Source organism: Theobroma cacao, chromosome 1, assembly GCF_000208745.1.
Source record: "Theobroma cacao cultivar B97-61/B2 chromosome 1, Criollo_cocoa_genome_V2, whole genome shotgun sequence".
In the NCBI taxonomy this organism is placed as follows: Eukaryota; Viridiplantae; Streptophyta; class Magnoliopsida; order Malvales; family Malvaceae; genus Theobroma; species Theobroma cacao.
This window is the reverse complement of record NC_030850.1, coordinates 17,515,396-17,537,975: the sequence shown is the minus strand read 5'-3', so window position 1 is coordinate 17,537,975 and position 22,580 is coordinate 17,515,396. Positions and strand designations below refer to the sequence as shown.

At 35.7% G+C, this 22,580-nt stretch overlaps 1 protein-coding gene across 1 annotated transcript; it reads left to right on the top strand.

The window, feature by feature from the left end:
- Positions 15,061–19,808, top strand: LOC108661357. The gene is made up of 5 exons (XM_018117522.1): positions 15,061–15,681; positions 15,897–16,283; positions 16,512–18,761; positions 18,916–18,962; positions 19,124–19,808. The coding sequence occupies exons 1-5, from the start codon at positions 15,061–15,063 to the stop codon at positions 19,806–19,808; spliced, it is 3,990 nt and encodes a 1,329-aa protein (XP_017973011.1).

Sequence of the window (22,580 nt, the reverse complement as noted above, 5' to 3'; positions counted from 1 at the left end):
ATTTAGATGCGCCCATAATATTTTATTTTTAGAAACTCTCAATTAAGGAAAACAAAAATATTCATGCAAGTAATGTCTAAAAATTATACCCATTTTACTCAAAAACAAACAAAAATCTAAAACATAAAGAAAAAAACCACTCGAAAACTATGAGAGAAAAAGATGAAGAAAAAAAACCAAATAAAAAAATGACCTTGAAAAACTAGATCACAACACAATTTCAAAAACAGCTAAAACCAACCAAACACAGCAAAAAAAAACGGAGAGAAACATGGAAAGAAAAGGAAAAGATAAAAGACAAAAACTAAAAGGGTAAAAGAAAGAAAAAGACTGAAGCTTCTGGAAGAAATGAAACAACCAAAATTACCAAAATGTGCCCAATAAAATAGAGTAATCCGAAAAAGCTCATAAAACAACAAAAGAAAACAAAATAAAAAAGACCAAAGTAGGCATTCAAAATGAAACAAAGACAAATTAATCCAAACAAATATTTGATGACAACCCATTCTTCAAAGGGCTCATCCTGAAAAGGTAAAACAGCCTTCAAGCTTCAAAGGACGCACCCAGTAAAACCCATAAAAAACACCCACAATGCTGCAACTGTTGGTCCAAAGTAGCGCTAGAGGGAGGTGAATAGCACTTAAAGGATATTTTAAAATCAGCTTTTTAGCTTTGAAAAATTTTTGTGTAATTAGAAGAAGAAGGCTTAAAAACTTGTTGGAGTTAAAAACACCAAGTAAAGATAAGGTAGAGAGAAGTGGGCAAAACACAAATATTTATAGTGGTTCAATCCCTTTGACTTATATCCTTGATCTCCCAATCAAGGATTTTCAACCCAGCTTCCCTAAACTAGTGGAATTAACATGTTCCACCAAGTTTTACAAGGTGAGCTTCTAACCCAAGCTCTAAGCCTTTACAACAACTCTTAGAGTGCCTCACACACTCTAATTAATTAAGAAATAAGAACAAGATTGAGTACAAATGATCACTTAATAAATCTAAGATGTACAAATTCAAGCTTAAACAAGTTTACAAAGGATTGGAGTGGAATATACTTGCAAAGAGAAGGTTTTTGCTCTTTTTGGCTCTTTCTCTCTCTAGATTGCTTGTCAACATCCTTTTGATCGTTGGAGATGCATTTTATCTTTGAAAAATCAGTTCTGGCCATTGAATAGAATCTGGCTATTAAAAACAGTTATAGCCTTGTTCTGGTCTTTTTTTTTGTCTTCTAGTACTTAAATTCAAATGAACGAATAATTTTTTGCTAACTAATTAAAGGCAAACTTTAACTGATTAAGCTTTCTCTGACTTGCACTGTTTAGTATCTCTTTTCACTGTATTAACTGATTAGAGAAAATTTTAATTGATTAAAAACATTATGTTTTAAGATCGCTTCATGCACTATTTTTGGCCAGTCTCCTCTTAATTGATTAAAGCTTTTCTCCCTTCATTATTAATTGATTAATGGGTTTTAACCTATTAAGAGATCTTCAAACTTGAATTTCCTCATTTGGCACCTTTTAACAATAAACTTCACATTGAATTTAAATTTTCGCACTTCTAGGTACTACAGGCTTGAGCTTTAACCGATTCACCTCTTTGCTTAACCCAATAGCAAGCTTTTGTGTTTCACTTCCAACACCTTCTTAATCAATCAAGCCTTGTGCTAATTGATAAAAGCTTTTCTATCTTGCTTTTATATAGCACCCATTTTTGCCTTAACTAAATAAGGCTTCACGTTAATCATTTAGTAATGTTCTGTTTTCACTAAGTCTTTTTTTCTTTGCCTCTTTAACTGATTACTCATCTTTTAAGTAAGCAAGCTTCTTGACTTACCTTTAATTATCAAATTTATTAAGGGAATTAAACTTTATCCTGCACACTTAAGTAGTGAAGTTAGACATAAGGAATAAGGAATGTTTTGTTATCATAAAAAACACATGGAGTCAACATTCTCCCCCTTTTTTGATGATGACAAATCACTCCTAAATTAAAAGTGCAATGTCTATATGAATTTTATATTTATTTGCAAGTGAGGGATTGCTCCCCCTAAATGTAAGTTCCCCTTTTTATATGTAAAGATAAATTCTTTTTCCTACAAGTTTAATGTATATCTATATACAAATATTACTCAAAATAAACAGTCCTAAATTTTCAAGATTGACTTTTAATCACATAGATATAAACATTCAACATAAAAGCATAAATATAAGCATTCAACAAAAACATTTAGTAGAAAAACATAGATATAAACATTCAAAAAAACATTCAGCATAGAAACATCCCTTAACATTGTTCAACTAAGCCAACAACACAAAATATAAACATTGTTCAACCTAATCTATCTTTCTATTTTCTCCCTCTTTTTGCCATCAATCAAAAGAGAGTTATGATTTTCTATTTTGTCTAATCAAAGTCTGATGAAGAGTCATTGACTGATGATTCATTGGTCTCTAGGTGAATAGTTAAAGGATGAAGGGATTTGGAGTTTGATGAGGTAGAAGATCCACATGAAATGGTTTCAGGAGATGAAAGTTTGAGTGTTAGCTCAACAGTAGACACAGCTAGTTGTGCAAACTTCTTTCTTCTAAGAAATGTAGTCTCGGTTGCCATTATTTTTTTACCTTTTCCAAAAGGTTTTCCAAGGATTGAATCGGTGACTACTGTTTTCCCTTTGTTTGATTTTTTTGTGCTGCAATCTCCTCTTCCTCTTTCTATGTTGATTCAACTTCTTATTCCTTCCATGCATTTGCCTTTGCTTAATCAGCTACAACTACTTTAAGTATTTCAGTAATGAATTTAAAGAGCAATATCTCTTCATATTCTTTAAGGGATTCTACATTCGTTTTTGTAGTCCCTGGTTTTGCTTCATTTTCTTTTTCTTATCCAACTACACTCACCTTTTTCCATTCAACTTCATCCTTCTTTTTTCTCTCTGTTTCTTTATCAACACCCAATTTTGCCCCAGCTTCATATATCATTTTGACTTTCTCAAGTGCTGATGCTGGACTTTCAAGAAGATTCATATTATCATGTGTCTTAGTAACTTCATTTTTAGGTGTCACCTCATCATCTTGAATCTTTTTTTTTTGTTTCAGCTTTCTCTTTGGCAGTTCAACTTTAAGATTAGAAGCATAGGTTTTAAACTACTTTTTGTCAGTTCTTTCATTTGAAAAGCTCACAATTTTAGCTTAATTTTTGGATGCAAGAGATTCAATTTCTTTTTCTTTGAGAAGCAAGTTCTCAAGATTCTACAATCTTTCTTCCATTTTTATGATTTTCTCGATTTGCTCAGTATGTTTCTCATCAATCCTCATTAGCAAATTGAAAATCATTACATTAGGAACAAAAGGTTCACTTGTTCTAGATGGAGGTATGGAAGGAGTTTCAGCATTTGGTGTTACTAGTGCACCATTGAGAAGTTTAATACATTCCTTACCAACAAACTTATATTATATCTTTCATAGGCTTTCAAGAAAGATGCCTTAATCCTTGCTTTTAGTCCAATTAACTTGGAAGCTAATGCTCCAGATTCCTTTATTCTTAACTAATGAGGAGATAATGTTCCCATATGGTAAGTTAGTTTTATCTCCTAAATAGGTTCTTCTCATCCTTTCTATCATGTATCTGGTTACATTCAGAAGGATCTCATTTACGGTAAATTCCATCAACCATAGATCTTGAGAACTAACATAGCTGAAACTACAGTTCTTCCCATGCAATGTGGAGGTTAGGAAATAATGAAGAGTCCTCGTTTGTGCATTTTTTTATATCACTTGCATAACTCTTTGAGGGTATTTTTCTTTTCTCCTGTGGGAAATATTGTGATCATTTCCCACATAAGTGATGGGTCATAGCTTAAAAGGATTGAGAATTCTCCTTCTTGATACTTTATTTTTAGCAGTTTTCCAATATCAACAGCAATGATTTTAAATTCTTTCCCACTCAAGAACACACTCAGCCCATCTTCAACAAAATCATCAAGATTTTCCAACTCATCCCTATCCAAAGCAATGCTAGAGTAAAATTCCTTAGCTAGGGTGGGGCTATAAGTCCAATCTCCAAATGTACTCAAATCCTTTATTCTAAGCTCATCGAAGAACCTAGATAAATCAGACTTAACCAAAGGGGTTTCATCAAAACTTGCCCAATCAATAAATTTTTTTGAATGATATAATGGTATTTTCTATTTTCTTAAGCCTATCAGTACGTGCTTTGTTCTTAAACCATGAGCTTGTAAGGTTACCTTTTTAATTAAAATTCCTTTTATTGCTGGTTTTTTCTATTTTGCCCCCTTTTGGTTCAGATTTAAGCTTTTCTTTCCAAATGCTAACTATCGATCCATCTTGCATTTCTTTAGAGTTTGAGGAGTTAGAAACTCCTCTACTAGTCTTTTTCCCTTTCCTTTGTCAAAAGTTTTACTAATTTGTGATGTTTTTTACATGGGCATGGGAGATTTCAAGAGTTAAAGTTTCTAGTGCACTAGAGAATAGAAAGATACAAAGCACTGAGGGAAAATTTAGGTATTAATCTAAAGGGTTTGAAAAAAATTTTGTCTTCTGAAGAGTAGAAAGGTCTTTGACCGTGGGTATAATCAGTCATCCCACGTTTTGAATAGTTTTCTCGTACCATCCCCTTTTCATTTTTTTTAATTTTAAAAAAACCCACATGACAGTTTTCTTTTCTTTTAAAGTGCTTTAATCAGTTAAAGCAGGCTCTAACTGATTAAAGAGTTATTAACTTGGGAGACATTTGACAACTAAAACTATTTTAAGTGGTTAAGGGAAATTTTATTTGATTAAAACCTTACTGACTTAGCCTTATCATTTTAACACAGAATTGCTTTAATTGGTTAAAGAAGGCCTTAACTAATCAATGCAAGTCTTACCTTTTTTCTAAGATTTCTTTAACAAATTAGAACATTCTTTTAACTAATTAAAACAAGAAGTTAAGTCAAATATCACACAATATATCAACAAAAACATATTTAATTCAACTCAATCAAAGTTCATTCCCATCAAGCATTCCTAGTTCTCTCCTAATTTTGCAAAATTGGTCTTCACTCAAGGGTTTTGTGAAAATATCAACTAATTAATGCAAGGTATCCACAAAATCCATTATAACATCTCCTTTAAGCACCTGACCTCTATAAAAAGATGTCTAATCTCAATGTGCTTGGTTCTAGAATGTTGAATGGGATTTTTAGATATGTTGATGGCATTCGTGTTCTCACAAAGATAAGAATATTTTGCATGGACAAACCAAAATCATTTAATTGTTGCCTAATCCATAATATTTGTGCACAACAATTACCTAATGAACTATATTCAGCTTCAGCTGTTGAAAGAGCAACTGAATTTTGTTTTTGTAAGACCATGACACAAGCATGTTCCCAAAGAATTGACAAGTACCACTTGTGCTCTTATGATTAGTTTTGTTACCAGTAAAATCAGCATCAGAGTAACCAAGAAGATCAAAAGATGACTCTTTTAGATACTATAGGCTTAAGCTTTATGTATTCAAGAGGTATCTAAATATCCTTTTTACAATAGTTAAATGTGATTCTTTATGGGATGATTGAAATCTTGCACAAACGCATACACTCAATAGTATATCTGGTCTACTAGCAATTAAATAAAGAAGTGAACAAATCATAACTCAAGCTTTGTAAAAGGATTCATAGGTGTTCCAATTGACTTCAAGTTCATCATTCCAAATTTCTTTAACATATCTTTTGTATACTTTTCTTGGTTGATGAATATTCCATCCTTACATTGCCTGATTGGTAGACCGAGGAACAATTTTAGCTCTCCCATCATACTCATCTCATATTCCCTCTACATCTCCTTAGCAAAATACTCACAAAATTTTTCATCAGTACCACCAAATACTATATCATCCACATAAATTTCAACAATAAGTAAATCCTTTTTATCTTTTTTGATAAACAATGTAATGTCCACACTCCCTTAGAAAATCTTTTTTCTATTAAAAATTTTGAAAGTCTTTCATACCAAGCTCTAAGAGCTTGTTTCAATCTATACAATGCTTTATGCAATTTGTAAATGAAATCAACCTTTTCATAGTTTTCAAAACTAGGGGGTTGTTCAACATAAACTTCTTTGTGAATAATGCCACTTAGAAATGTACTTTTAACATCCATTTAAAACAATTTAAAATTTATATAACATGCAAATCAAGCAAGAGTCTAATTGCTTCTAATTTGGCTAGAAGAGCAATAGTTTCATCATAATCAATACCTTCTTCTTGATTGTAGCCTTAAGCAACTAACCTTACTTTATTCCTTACCACATAACCTAACTTATCCAATTTGTTTCTAAATACCCATTTAATACCAATAATTGGATGGTTGGTTGGCTTTGGAACTAAGGTCCAAACTTTGTTCCTTTCAAATTGGCCAAGTTCTTCTTACATGGTAATCATCCAATTCTCTTCCTCTTCGACTTCCTTAAAGGTCTTAGGTTCTACTTGTAATATGAATGCTACTTTACAAGCTTCCCTTAATTCTCTTCTAGTTTTGACACCTTCAAGCGGATCACCAATGATTAGTTCTTGTGGGTGATTTCTTACAAATTCCCAGCTTCGAATAAGATCATTCTGTTGATTTTCAACTTTTTGCAAGTCTTCTAGTGGCAGTTCTTCATCATTTTTTTGGATCTATCTTCATCATATTTTTTATTTTCCAAGCTCATCTTTTCCATTCTCATATCAATGTCTTCTGTATCATCATCATCAAGCATTACCTTTCTTTATGCCTCATTAGTTTCCATCAAAGACAACATGAATAAATTCTTCTATAGCTAGATTTTTTTTATTAAATATTCTATACCCTTTTAGAATTCAATGCATATCCTAAAAAAATGGCTTCATCACTCCTAGCATCAAATTTTCCCATGGTGTGTTTTTCATTATTTAAAACAAAACGTTTGCATCTAAAACCCCTTAAATGTGATATGTTTGGTTTTTTTTTCCATTGTAAAGCTCATAAGGGGTTTTTGAAATCAAGGGTTTAATGGAGACTATATTTAAAATGTAGGCTGTTGTGTTCACAACTTCAGCTTAAATATATTTTAGCAAATTGTTTTCACAAAGTTTTGTTCTTGCCATATCTTTTATGATCCTATTCTTTCTCTCAACAACTCTATTTTGTTGTGGAGTTTTAAGTGCAGAAAAATTGTGATCAAAACCATTTTCATTACAAAATATTTCAAATTCATCTCCTTCAAATTCACCACTATGGTCAAGTCTAACACTAGCATTGGTAAGCTCTTTTTCATTTTTTATCCTTTACAATGATTAGCAAAGCTAGGCAAAGCATCATCTTTGTGAGCAAGAAAATACACCCAAGCATACTTACAATAATCATTAACAATAACAAAGCCATATGACTTGCCTCTTAAGCTAATAACATTGACAGGTCCAAACAAGTTAATATGTAATAGTTCAAGTGGTTTTGAAGTTGAAACAATATTCTTTGATTTGGAAGTAGTCCTAACTTGTTTCCCAAATTAACATGCATCACAAATTTTGTCATTTTCAAAAGAAATCTTTGGAAGTCCAACAACCAAATATTTTCTTAAAAGTTTTGAGATGGTATGCATGTTAGCATGTCTAAGTCTTTTATGCCACAACCAACTATCACATACATCATTAGCCATGAGACATGATTCATTATTATTTTCATCAAGAAAGAATACATACATGTTCTTAATTCTATTGCCAATGAATATTACTTTATTAGTGTTAATTTTAATAACTTGGCATCCATGGGAATCAAAACAAACTTTATGTTCATTGCTACAAAGTTGACTAATATTTAATAGGTTATGCTTAAAGCCTTTAACAAGTAAAACATGCTTGATTTGAGTTTGAGAAGTGTTACCAATGGTTACAATTCCATGGATAATACCTTTGGAGTCATCACCAAAAAAGACACTTCCACCTGTCTTTCTATCAAGCTCGATAAACAATCTTTCATTTCAGGTCATATGTCTTGAGCAACCATTATCCATGTAACAAGGCTGCCTTTCCTTTGCTTGAGCTTTCAAACATTGTTATCTTTGCTCTTGCTCAACTTACAAAATAAATTTTTAATTTTTCTTTAAAGGTACCCATACTTTGATGGGTCCTTGAAGGTTAATGGGCACAAATGAACCTTTATGCACCCAAACCAATTTGGTCTTAAGAAGGTTACTCTTCTTATGATAGCAATCATAGGAGATGTGACCTTTTTTGCCACACATATAACAATATGATGAGAATGCATTCTTTTTCTTTATAAGGTTGGCGTTTTTCCTATATTCTTTTTCCTTTTCCAAATTCAGTTTTGAAACTTCTTCCATTGAAATGTTAAGAGTAGCATTTTCATCCAAGGCCTTTTTCAAGGCTTCATTTTTACTTTCTAAAACCAATTTTAAGGATTCAAAATCTATTTTAGAAAGCTCAAATTCAATTTGAAAAGAATTTCTTTGCTCAAAAATAAAGTTGAAATCATGCATGTTTTTCTCTGATTCATCATTTAATTGCATAGCTTTCTTTATCAAAACCTTGTATTTTAAAGCTACGTTTTCAAGTTCAGCATACAAATAATTGTACTCATCATGATCGTCATATGAAACATCACGCAAGTTAGATGTTACCTTGTGGTTCTCATTTTTTGCCATTAAGCAAAAATTTACTCTTTCTTCCAGCTTGTCTTTCTCATCCTTCTATCTAAAAGAATCATTACCCGACCATGCAGCAACAACCATTGCCTTTTTTGACTTCTTAATTTTCTTTGTGGATTCCTCCTTGAGTAGTGAGCATTCTGATCTAAAGTGACCAGGTTTTAGCATTCAAAGCACACCACTTCATCTTTTTTATAGGAGTCATATTTGTGTTTGTTCTTCCATAAAAAACCTTGATCTTTTCTTTGACTTCTTCTTCCAAATCTTCTATCTCTTTGCCCCATGAGTTTTTTTAAATCTTTTGGCTATCACTGTCAGCTCTTCATCCTCATCACTTGAGAGATTTTCTAGCTATTTTCAAGTGTTCTTACTTTTAAGGTTAGGCTTTTCTTCTCCTCCTTAACTTCTTTATTTTTTTTATTCTTTTTCTTTTCCTTTCATCACCAGTTCATGTGTGAGAATAAATCCATAAATTTCATCAAGCGTGATTATATTGAGGTCTTTAGCCTATCAAATAGTAGTGACTTTAGGTTTCTAGCTTTTTGGAAGGCTTTTAAGTAGTCTTTTTACTAATTCATGTTCAAGGATAGGTTTGCCAAGTTGATTGAGCTTGTTAGTAATCTTAGTAAACCGATCAAACATTGTGGTAATATCTTCACCAGGTTCTATTCTAAACATTTCATAGTTGTGGGTAAAGAGTGCAATTTAAACTCCTTAACTTTAAAAGTCCCCTCATGAATAACTCTAAGTTTTTTCCAAAAATTTTTTACTGTGGTACAGCCTGAAATCTTGTTAAACTCAATAAGTGTTATGGCACAATGAACAATATTAACAGCCTTAAAATTTATTTGGACTTTTCTCATCTCTACCTCAATCCGCTCTTTGTTGGTCCCAATTATATGTGCTAGAGGGGGGTTGAATAGCACAAATCAGCTCTTGACAAGATGAGGAACTAATTTTCAATACAAAGAAAATAAAAACATAGTAGACAATGCACAACAATTTATAGTGGTTCGGTCTAAGACCTACATCTCCTACCTCGATTATCCAACCAAGGATTTTTCCAACAATTCCACTAATAATAGGTAAAATTCACAAGCTTTCACCAAGCTTTACAATGGCTTTTACAAGCTCAGCCAAAACCTTTTACACTAGTTTTTCACGAGCTAAACTAAAACCCAAAGTGGTTTTTCAAAGGCTCAACCACAACCTTTCACAATGGTTTTTCACGGGCTTAACCAAAACCCAAAGTGGTTTTTCAAGGGCTCAACCACAACCTACAACAATGGTTTTTACTGGGATCAACCAAAACCCAACAACCAACTTTTCTAGGCTAAGTTGGAACCTTTACACTCAATCAAGCAATCCAAACTTGAATAAATCCCTTAGAGTGACTCACTCACTCTAAGTGTACAAGAAGAAAAGAAATAAAGAAGTACCTATGATCACTTACTTGATCTAGATGGTACAAGATGAAGTGCTGAATACAATGGCAAAGAGTAGGCGTTTAAGTGCAGACAAGTGCAGTGAAGCTTTTCTAGTTTTTCAACTTTCTACAGCTCAAATCCCATTCAAGGCTTCTAAAAACTTGTTTCTAATTGTTGGAAGATCCTTTTATACTTGAAGATACAACTTTGATGGCAGTTTGGCAGCTTATATCCGTTGGAAACAGTTGAGGATGAGTTCTAGCCGTTAATCTGTCTTATAGTGCTCTGGTTCAAATTGCAGATAGAGAGCCTTTAGTCGACTAACTTGGTTGACTAAGTTGGTTCTGTTTCTAGCTTGCAGATTCTGGCAGAGAGCACTTGGTCGACTGACTTGGTCGACTAAATTGGTTCTGTTTCTCAAACTCTTCAGCCCGCCATTTCTCCAATTTGAAATTTGGTCAACCAATGTTCTTCCTTATTTCACCAATAAGCTTCCTCATTGTTATTCAATTACATCTTGTTGATTTTATCCCTCTTTTTCTTTCAAAAATACTCTTTGAAGAGTTAATTAAATTAATTTCATATATTAATTTCCTGCATACTCAAATAAAGAAATTAGACACACATAAATGGGAATGTTTTATTGTCATCAAAAACTAATGGAGCCAACACTCTTCTCTAGCTTTAAGCATTTTCTCACCTGAGATAAGGATTATACTGGTGGGAATGTACGGACCTTGGGTGATCACATCCCACACATCATAATCAACAACTTTATTGCAAATGGATATTCTAATACTCCAATATGGATAATTTGATTCATCAAATAAATGAGACCTATTTGTGGATTATCCCTCGGCAACATAAGATTTTTGCAAAGCCATTGGATCTCCCCTAAGAATGTTAAGCCTTTAAAGTCAAAGGTTAGGCTCCTTCCAAGACCTTAGGTGCTACCACTTCGCTTAAAACCAATCGAAGACAAGGAAGGCGCATACCTTAGCCTCATAGTGTACTCAACATAAGCACCCACAGCATTTGACTGTGACTTGGCTACCACCTTGGGCCTCCGCCACAGGACAATTGCTGCCAACACCCTGGCCAACAATCTCTCTCTCGGCAATTAATCTTGTTAGGAATCAAACATGTGACCCTTGCTTGATACCACTTCCAAGACCTCAAGTGCTACCACTTCACATAAAACCAATTAGTGATAGGGAAGGTGCATACCCTAGTCTCATAATGTACTTAACACAAGCGCCCACAACGTTCAATTGTGACTTAACCACCACATTAGGCCTCCACCACGAGACAATTGCTACCAACACTCTAACCAACAGCAACGTAGTCTTTAATTGAGTGGACCACGTACTCTTCGATTGGCCATGCCACGTGACCAGCAATTTGTCCCATCCAAGAACTCTTTTCATATATAGGTATAGATGTACTTACAAAGTCCAAGTTGATTTGACTTGACATTTAGTAAATAAAATTTGCATATTCATAAAAAAAAAAAGTTTTGTTTGATACAAACACTTATTAATTTGAGTATTTACATGTAAACACAATTCCTTTTCACTTCTTATCTCATGAAATTTATTTAAAGTAATAAAAAATTATTTTTCTATTTATTTATTGATCAACATAATGATAATGTAGAGTACTAAGATTGTTTGATACAAACACTTATTAATTTGAATATTTAAGTGTAAATACAATTTCTTTCACTATTATTTTAGTGCAATGTAAATCAAATTTTACATTTTTATGTTGTTGGATTTTGTCTTTTTTTCATGTTTTTATTTAATTAATGTTGTTTTCCTATTTTTGCCAAGTTATTTCTTCTTCATAGTTTTTGTTGATAATTATCATAGGTTTACATCAACTTCTCTATTGTTTATTTTGTTAGTTTTATTTGTTGTTTGTGAAATTTTGTTTTAATAATTTTGATGTATAATATGTTTTACTGATTTTAATGTTTATGGTGTGGCAATAATGGTTTTGAAATTTTGATTTTATTGTTATTGTAAACTTTGACATTGCCGTTACCTTGAAGGTATTTTAAATGTTTAGAGTATCTACTGATTTTGTGCTTTATGTTCAGAGATCATGTTCTTTGTTCAGTTTTTATTTTTCTTGATGGCAGCCACCGTATAAAGTGCACCATTGAAAATTTTCTTTTGTTTAGTGCTATTATGTTTTTGATGTTTTTATTGTAGAAATTTTGTGGACTACTATATACTTTTCTCTATTCTACAGATTATGGTTGATACTTATATTTATAGTTATTTCTCTATTCTCTATATGTATAAATATAGACTGCAAACCAAACCAAACCAAACCAAAAAAAAAAAAAATGGAAAACGCTCTCAACCTAGTGCACTTCCCCCCCCTTCCCCAAACCCAAGCTATGGCGGCTGGCAGGCCGCCGAACCCCCCAAATCCACGTCCGCCGGCAGCAACACCCTCCCTATGGCTGCCGGCAGCAAGCCCAAGCACTGCAATGGAGAATCCTTCACTGTCGCAAGCCCCCCAAGGTGTTTTGCAAGTCATACCTACCCATAAACAACCTCCGCCGTCCCCAAGATTCCAAAAAAAATCATTTCTATCTATTGCAACTGGTGAAAAACCCCTAATAATCCCCATAGCTAGAGACCCAGTTGTGTATAAGGATCGGCCAGCAGCAATTTTTTTTGAAGATGAGATCCAAACCTTAGCTCAGCCTCTCAAGCTATCACTCATAGGAAAATTCACCCGCATGCCGAAGCTAGAAGGGATTAGATCGGCGTTCAGAGGAATAGGGTTGGCAGGGGCATACGAGATTAGGTGGTTGGACTATAAACATGTTCTTATCCATCTCTCTAATGAACAAGACTTCAACCGGCTTTGGACAAAGCAAAACTGGTTTATCGCAAACCAGAAAATGCGAGTCTTCAAATGGTCTCCGGAGTTTGAAGCAGAGAAGGAATCACCGATTGTTCCAGTGTGGATCTCGTTCCCAAATCTGAAGGCTCATTTCTATGATAAGTCTGCGTTGTTATTAATAGCTAAAACTGTTGGGAGACCCCTAATGGTTGATGAGGCAACAGCCAAAGGTTCTCATCCAAGTGTGGCACGAGTTTGCGTAGAGTTTGATTGTCGCAAACAACCAGTTGACCAGGTATGGATCGTGGTGCAGAATCGGGAGACTGGAGTGGTCAGTAGTGGTTATTCACAAAGGGTAGAATTTTCGAAACTGCCGGATTATTGTCATTTTTGCTGCCACGTAGGGCACCGTGAAGTTGACTGTATCGTGTTGGGGAATAAACCAAATCCACCTGGGACTGGTAAGGTACAACTTAGGAGCAATACTGGAGCAGGCGCCTCATTGACTACAGAGAAGGATGCATGCATTATGACAGAAGCTGAGAAAGAATCGTTGAAAAAACAACAGAGGTGGCAAGCTGTGAACAGAGCTGAACCTAGTGGGGTAAAGGACGCGCAGGGCAAGGAAAAAGACACACAAAATACTTTAAAGGATATTAGGGTCCCAGTAATGAATCGATTTCAAGTGATATCAGAAGATGAAGAAGGTGAACAACACCAGGAAGCAGAAATAGGGATAAAAGACGAAAGCGGGCAGTGACAGAGGACCAACAAACGAACGTCGCTCAGGCAATAGGCGGAGAGAAGGCGGTGATGGCAGCGCAGCCTAACCCTCAAAAACTGGCACACGTGATAGTCATGTGCATGGCGTACGGAACTATGCAAACAGGAGGGATATCCAAGTCTCAATGCCTATCGAGGGAAAGCCAACATCAGCAGCAGAAGGGCCTTCTACACGTCTTTCCTTTTACGTGCATGGGGATCAAGCTTGCATGGAAAAAAGCATGAGTGAAAAGGAACAAATATCATCAATAGCAACAGAGGGTCAAGGAACGTCAACGAAAGTTTCGGTCGATGTAGCAGCAAGCCACAATGCGAAAAATTTTTTTACAGCCCTAATAAGGCAAATCACAGCTTCTCAACAGGAGATGGGACAACTGATATAAGGGATAGTGGGGCCACTCGAGGAGCCTTCAGCCACCCAAAAACAACGAGATAGGAATGAAAAGGAAGAGGACGCGGGTACAGCACAGCAAACAGCCAACACTTCGGGTAATAAAGTCCCAAGCGGGAATTCAAATTTTTGCCTCTTGAAAAACCCAATGCGGGAAGCTTATGCAATGCATGAAAACGGCCAAAAAATGGCAGAAAACAAAGCAGGGGGTCAGAGTGGGGTAGCTGCTGCTTTGAACCAAGAAGTCGTATCAAAACAGGAGGCGGACAATCGAGGGAGGAGAAAACTTGAAAACCTGCAGCAGCAGTCGATAGTTGAGAAAGATACTGACAAGCAAACAAGGAAGAAAGTAGCCCTTGCAAGGAACGATCAAAAATCAAAAATCCAACTGACAGGTGGAACGGAGAGAACTGGAAGGAAGGAAGGTAATAATGAGCAGAACCAGGTAAAAAATTCTTTTAACAAGCATGGAAAAAATGAGGGCATTAATCCCGTACGGGATGAACACATTTCGAGCCCGTGGGCCAACTCGGTGGAGCGGGGCGAGAATGCCCAGGAAGCGGACTGTAGCCGATAGGGAAAGAACGGGCTGGTGTCAACGGGACCCCCTCACAGTGAGCCGCTGGACGGGACAATTCATGAAGGGGCCGAAGGAATTTTGACGTCTCCAGATGATAGCTCTGCTGCATGCGTTGACCGGCGGGCCCCAAAACGTGGAGACATGGGAGAGCAAGAAGAAAATTCAATGCATGCTGCTAGTGATGGGACGTTGACGTATAATCCTAGGCAACCAGGTGCAAGTGGGAAAATAACAAAGGATTATTTTAAGAACCAAGCAACAAGTGCAACAGATTTTGCTTAAGCGGGAATCAAACAAAGCAGAAACAAAGTGCTGCATCTTAAAAAGGCAATGAAATCAAGGGAGGCAGTTGAGGCAGTTAACAAAACATGTGACATGAGTGATGGATCAACGGTAGGAGACACTGCCCTTCATCCACTCCTTCATATACAAGGAGATCAAACCGGAGAAAGGGATCAAAAATTAATAATAACTGCAGATCATGATGCAACGTCGCATCAAGGAGCAGGGAACACAGTGATTTTATGGCAGAAGGAAGGACACCGACTTACAGAAAGTGGACCAAGGGGTCCAAATACGGTAGTTGATATAATAGAAGGAAGTGACGAGCACAATCCAACAGAGGGTAACGGTGCAAGTCCGACGTGCAGCCAAGATGATCACAATCAAATTGCTTCCACGTTTACCAGATCTTGTGCAAGGAAGGGAGAGAATGATATTAACCCCCCTACTTCAGAATTAGCTTCAGGTAAGTGCTTGTACAACAAAGAAATGAGTGTCATTCCTTCACTTTCAGGAAATCAATCGTTTGAGATGGAAGTCCACCCGTTAGTGCGACGAAGAAGGAATTCAGACACTGTAATTTCAATTGGAAAAATAACCGTTTTGGCATCGGAGGAAGCCATGGAAATGGGTGAAAATGATGGAATCTCTGATGATGATTCCATCTCGGTAAGTTATGCAGCCAGAACCCGATCATGATCAGTGCACTAGTATGGAATGTAAGAGGTATTTCAAGCGCAGCAGTGCAAAGAAGAATCAAGAAATTACAGCTAGCACATAAGATAAAAATTTTAGTGATTTTGGAACCCATGGTGGCTTCCACTAAAGCTGAGTACATCAGAAGAAAGCTGGGTTTTGAAAAAGTCTTTATGAATTGCTCTCAGAAAATATGGTTGTTTCATGCTTCTGATTTGAGCTGTGAAGTGCTTCTAGACCACATCCAATGTCTTCATGTGAAGTTCATTATTCCATGGTTGGAGATCCCCTTGTTGGCTTCTTTTGTTTATGCCAAATGTACCAGGTCGGAAAGGTTAATGCTGTGGGACTGCATAAGAAGCTTGTCAGCTAATATCCATACACCGTGGATAGCAGAGGGTGATTTTAATGCCATAGTTAACAATGGGGAGCGATTAAATGGTGCAGTGCCGCATGATGGTTCTATGGAAGATTTCGCTATAGCCTTACTCGATTGTGGATTATTTGATGGAGGGTATGAAGGAAACCCATTCACTTGGACCAACAACCGTATGTTTCAAAGGTTAGATAGAATGGTATATAACCATCATTGAGTAGAATTTTTTTCTTCCACACGAATCCAGCACCTAAACAGGGATGGATCGGACCACTGCCCATTACTGATCTTCTGCTCAAAAAACCAAGACAAAATTCCATTTTCCTTTCGATTTCTTCACGCTTGGGTTCTACATCATGGGTCCAAAAAATTTGTAGAACAGAATTGGAATCTTCCCATCATAGGCTCAAGCTTACAAGCTTTTTAGGGGAAGCAACGCCGGCTAAAACAATCACTGAAAAGGTGGAACAAGGAGGTATTTGGAGACATATTCCACAATTTAAAAGTGGCAGAACAAAGAGCGGCAGAGTGTGAATTAATTTTCCAACAGGAACAATCAATCGAGAATCGGGCAACAATGAACAAAGCATATGCTCAGCTTAACCATTATCTTAGTGCTGAAGAACTATTCTGGAAGCAGAAATCTGGTATTAAATGGCTTGTGGAGGGTGAGCGCAATACTAAGTTTTTTCACATGCGAGTCAAGAAGAAACGAATCAAAAGCCATATATTCAAGATTCAAAATTCAGATGGCAGTTGGATTAAAGAACCGAATGTAGTTAAATCATCTCCAGTGGAATTCTTTTCCTCTCTTATGAAAAAGGAACCGTGTAATATGTCCAGGTTTGATGCTTCATTGATACCTACTATTATTTCTGATAACGATAATCTGAGTTTATGTGCAGAGCCATCCAAGGAAGAGCTGAAAGAGGCAGTTTTTAATATTGACAAGGATAGTGTTGCTGGCCCTGATGGATTCTCTTCATACTTCTACCAACAATGTTGGGACATTGTTGCAAATGACCTCCTGGAAGCAGTTGTTGACTTTTTTCATGGAGCTGACCTTCCAAGGGGAATCACGTCCACAACAATTGTGCTGCTGCCCAAGAATCACAATGCATCGACATGGAGTGATTTCAGACCGATAAGTCTTTGCAATGTCTTGAATAAAATCATTACTAAGATCTTAGTTAATCGTCTTGCAAAGGTGCTTCCTTCCGTCATTACAGATAATCAGAGTGGCTTTGTAGGGGGGAGATTGATTAGCGACAACATCCTACTTGCACAGGAACTAATTGGGAAGATTGATCGAAAGTCAAGAGGTGGAAATATAGCTCTCAAGTTGGACATGATGAAGGCATACGACCGACTTGAATGGGATTTCCTTTTCAGAATGCTAGAGCAGCTAGGATTTAATTCTCAGTGGATCAGCATGATTCGTCGTTGCATATCTAATTGCTGGTTCTCCTTGCTGATTAATGGTGGTGCTGTGGGATTTTTCAAGTCAGAAAGAGGACTCAGACAGGGCGACTCCATTTCTCCTATTTTGTTCATCCTGGCTGCTGATTATTTATCTCGAGGGTTAAATGCATTATTTGCTCAATATCCATCCCTGCACTATGCTTCAGATTGCTCCATGTTAGTCAGCCACTTGGCATTTGCAGATGATATTCTTATATTCACTAATGGTGCCAAATCCTCTTTGCAGAAAATTCTTTCGTTCTTGCAAGAATATGAGGAGATTTCTAGACAGCGAATAAACCACTCTAAAAGTTGCTTCATCACTCATCGGAATGTGGCAAATTCGCGCAAACAAATAATCTCTCAAGCCACAGGTTTCATCCATAAATGCCTGCCTATCACATATTTGGGGGTGCCACTTTATAAAGGATCGAAAAAGGTAATGTTGTTTGATGATCTGGTGGAAAAGATCCGGGAGCGCATAGAAGGATGGGACAATAAAATTCTATCTCCGGGAGGGTTAATTACCCTTTTACGGAGCGTTCTGTCTTCCTTACCTATCTATTTGCTCCAGGTCCTTAAGCCCCCTATATGTGTGAGTGAGAAAATTGAAAGAATGTTCAACAACTTCTTATGGGGAGGCTCAGCAGGCACTAGACACATTCATTGGTGTGTGTGGCATAAGATCACACTTTCAGTCAGTGAGGGAGGATTAGACATCCAAAGCTTAGGAGATGTGTTTGAGGCTTTTAGCATGAAGCTCTGGTGGAGGTTTGTATCCTGTAACAGCATTTGGACGCGATTTATGCGGACTAAATATTGTACGGCCCAAATTTCGAGGTACGTCCAGCCGAAACTCCAAGATTCACAAACATGGAAACGAATGCTCGCCAGCTGTTCAACCGTAGAGAACTACATTAGGTGGAGGATTGGTAAGGGAGAGCTATTATTTTGGCATGACTGTTGGATGGGTGATACACCCTTGGTCAATCGTTTTCCAGTATTTGCATCATCGATGACAAGAGTTTCCCATTTTTACGATGATGGTACATGGAACGTGGATAAGCTAAACAATGTACTGCCAGAGGACGTGGTTGTGGAAATTCTAAACATTTCGATTGATCCTCTTAATGATGATAGGGCGTTTTGGGTACCTACCTCTGATGGGCAATTCACTACTAAGTCCGCTTGGGAGATAGTTCGTCAACGTCAGTTGGTAAACCCCGTGTTTGATTTAATTTGGCATAAAAGCATCCCTTTAACTATCTCTTTCTTCCTTTGGAGGTTACTACAGGATTGGATCCCAGTTGATTTGCGGTTGAAAACCAAGGGTTTCCGTTTAGCTTCTAAATGTCAACATTGTAATTCAGAGGAGTCTCTCTTGCATGTCATGTGGGAATGCCCAATTGCCGTACAGGTTTGGATTTCTTTCACGAAATTCTTCCAAATCAACACTATTCATCCCTAGACTGTTAAACAAATTATGTGGGCATGGCTGTACTCCGGAGATTATACGAAAAGAGGACACATACGCACGTTAATGCCTTTATTCATTTTTTGGTTCTTATGGGTTGAAAGGAACGATGCGAAACATAGGAACCTTGGTATGTATCCTAACAGAGTGGTGTGGAGAGTACTCAAGCTCATCCACCAACTATTCCATGGGAGACAATTCCAGAAGTGGCAATGGAGGAGAGATCTTCAGATTGCTCAAACATGGGGTCTAATATTTCAGCAGGCAGTTCCATATCCACCAAGAATATTCTCTTGGCGAAAACCATCAACAGGTGAGTTTAAGCTGAATGTTGATGGTAGTTCAAAGCACAATTTTCAGAATGCTGCTGGGGGAGGACTTCTTCGCGATCAGACTGGTACTTTGATCTTTGGCTTCTCCGAAAACTTTGGATCGTGTGATTCTTTACAAGCAGAATTGATGGCTCTACACAGGGGTCTATTGTTGTGTACTGAATATCGTGTTTCTAGACTTTGGATAGAAATGGATGCGAAAGTAGTGGTTCACATGATTAATGAGAATCATCAGGGATCTTCTAGGACTCGGTACTTGCTTGCTTCTATTCGTAGATCCTTAAGAAGTATCTCTTTTAGGATTTCGCACATTCATAGAGAGGGAAACCAGGCAGCAGACCACCTCGCGAATCAGGGGCATACACACCAAAATTTGAAGGTATTCTCACAAGCAGAAGATCAGCTCAGAGGTATTCTCAGATTAGACAGAATTAATTTACCTTATGTTCGTTTTTAATGAATGTAAAGGAATGGTACTCCTAGTTTATTTTTCCTATTTAGTTACTCTAATAGAATTTTGTAAAATGGACGTGTTTTAATTTTATGACGATAATAAAAAAAAAAGTCATAAAATGAAACACTCCATCCTAGGTGTTTTCCATTTACATTTTCTGTTTCAAATTTCATCCTAGTATATTGTTTTCATGTAATAGTAAGGAAAATCTCTTTTACTGTAGCATCAAAAGATATGCACGTAAAATAGTTTTCCTTACTCTAGGTGTTGCTATGAACTCTATGTTTAATCATGTAACTTGGAGGTACGGTTTATGCCCCCCTCCTTTGTATTTTTATTTCGTTATTAATAAATTTTAACAGGGTAGCTGGGCCCTGCGTGAATTTTCAGCATAAAAAAAAAATATAGACTGATCGATAGTTGAGAAAACAAATGAAATATATTTTGAATGGTTCCATAGAGTAATAAATTTCGATAAGTTTTGTTTTTTTTACTATTTGATTTTTTCCATGTTCTGTTAATCTTTTTATTTATCTCTTTTGTTTTTGTCTTCTATAATGTTCGATTTTTTTTGTTTTGTTTTTTTGAAGAAAATGATGATATATTATGACATGTTTTATTTTTAAAATTTTAACAGTTGATTATCACACTATCAAAAGGACATGCAAGCACTGAACTAAACTATATTGTAAAGTTGCCAAACTTCTTTTGCTTAATACTATTATGTTTCTTTCATTTTAGCTATATTCGAATGTTTTTTGTATATGGTATTAGATTGCTAATTTGTGCTTTTTTGGTTTAGGGTTGTTTTTTTTATTGGGGAAAGGGAGATTTAAACCCTACTCTTTAGGTAAGAGATAATGCACCAACCAATTAACCAAATGCTGAAGTGCTAGTTTAGAGTTTTGTTGATACTATTAGATCATCATAGCTAAATTGTGAATACTTCAATATTGTATTTGAATAATAGTAGCATTTATCAATGCTATCTTAACATACATGAAAACCTTAGCATTTTTGTTAGTGAGCATTAGTCATGATTTTTATTGAAATGCTGTTTTTTATTTGTAGGCTGTTGTGTACTTTTTGAGTTTTTGTTATATAATGGATGATGTTATTAGAACAAAACAAAATAGGTTTAAAATAATGCAAATATTAAACGCTAAGAGATCAAGTAGATGTAACAATAGTAAATTTTCTAAATTTTGAAGTAAAACTCATCCTCAACAAACAAGTCAAAACAACAATGCAATATGTCATGGAGTGCTAAGCACATATCTTCAATAAAATAACTGTACATTTGTAAAGTCTAACCTTATAAAATACTTGTCATGACATACATATGATGATAGCATGATTGCGTGCTAGGAGAGTCTCGAAAAATTTACAAAAATAGGCATTGTACCTAGAGGTACAACAAAGTTGATTTAAGCCTTAAACTAGATCAAATAGAGATTTTATGGTATAATTGAAAATTTTACAGTCCAAGAATGATTTAAAATGGTGATTTGGAGTGTGAGGATCAATTTGGAGTCAAATCGAAAATTTCACTATCTAGGGGTAAAATGGAAATTTTACCACTCGAGGACTAGATGGGAATTTTTTTGAAATATTTTGATCCTATTTAACTTATTGGAGTATGATTTGAGGTTGAGAAGTGAAAAATTATAATCTCGATATTTTTCAGAACATAGGGGTAAAATGGTAATTTTGTCACCCAATGGCAAAATTATAATTTTACACACCCAACACTTGTCATGCTCATAGAATTCATTCATTGACTTTTTATGCTATAGATAAGTGCGAAAATATATGTGGTGGAGATAAAAAGTTTAAATTTTTTAAAGTTTTAAAAATGGACCAATAAGAAAATGACAAGTGTCAAGTTGAGAATATATTATTATTTAGCTTAAAAATCAGCATAAATCAGCCTATTATCTCTCCAAATATTTGGCCAAGCAAGGAAAAGAGGGAAACAAAGGAAGAACAAACCCTAGGTGGAGAATTTCAAGAGAAAAAGTGTGAAAAATCAAGGAAAACAAGTGAAAAAGGTAGGATTTTTCAATTTAAACTTGAAATCTATTTTCCTTAAGCATTTCTCCTTATTTTTCATGGTTAAATTACATGTTTTCATGATGAATTCATGGCTGGCCAAAATGGGTATGGAGAGAGAAAGATGTTGGACTGAATTGATTTTAAGATATGTTAGTGTTTTTAGTTAGTTTAGCATATTTAGAAGCAAAACAACAAGAAAAGAATCCATTTTCCCCATGAATCTTCATTGGCCGAATCTTCCTTGATGTGTATGGGTGATGGATTGTTGTTATTTCAAGAGAAATGGCTTAGAAAATGATGAATAATGGTGAGAAAAATTAAGTAGGAAAAAATCACGGTGTTAGTGCACTGCAATGGCCGAATTTTTCCATTAAGAAATGGGAGGGTTTTGATGCTGAAATTGGTGTTATTTGAATAATGTTTGGTGAATTGAAGTATTAGAAAAGAAATGGAGTAATTTGGGATTACATTGGACACGTTAGTAAATAATCGGGTGATAAGACAAATTTGGTCGGTATCGAAATTTAGATGGTTACTCGTGCATTTTGCATTCCATATTATGCATTAGTAGTCTAAATTAGTTTAATTTCGATTTAGTACCAATGTAGTGAGTTTCTCGATTTTGTACTGTGTCAAGGTGGTGAGTCCTCCGATAAAGGTAAGAAAATTACACCCGATGACCAATAGTCTGAGTACTTCAGAAATCTGCACTCTAAACAT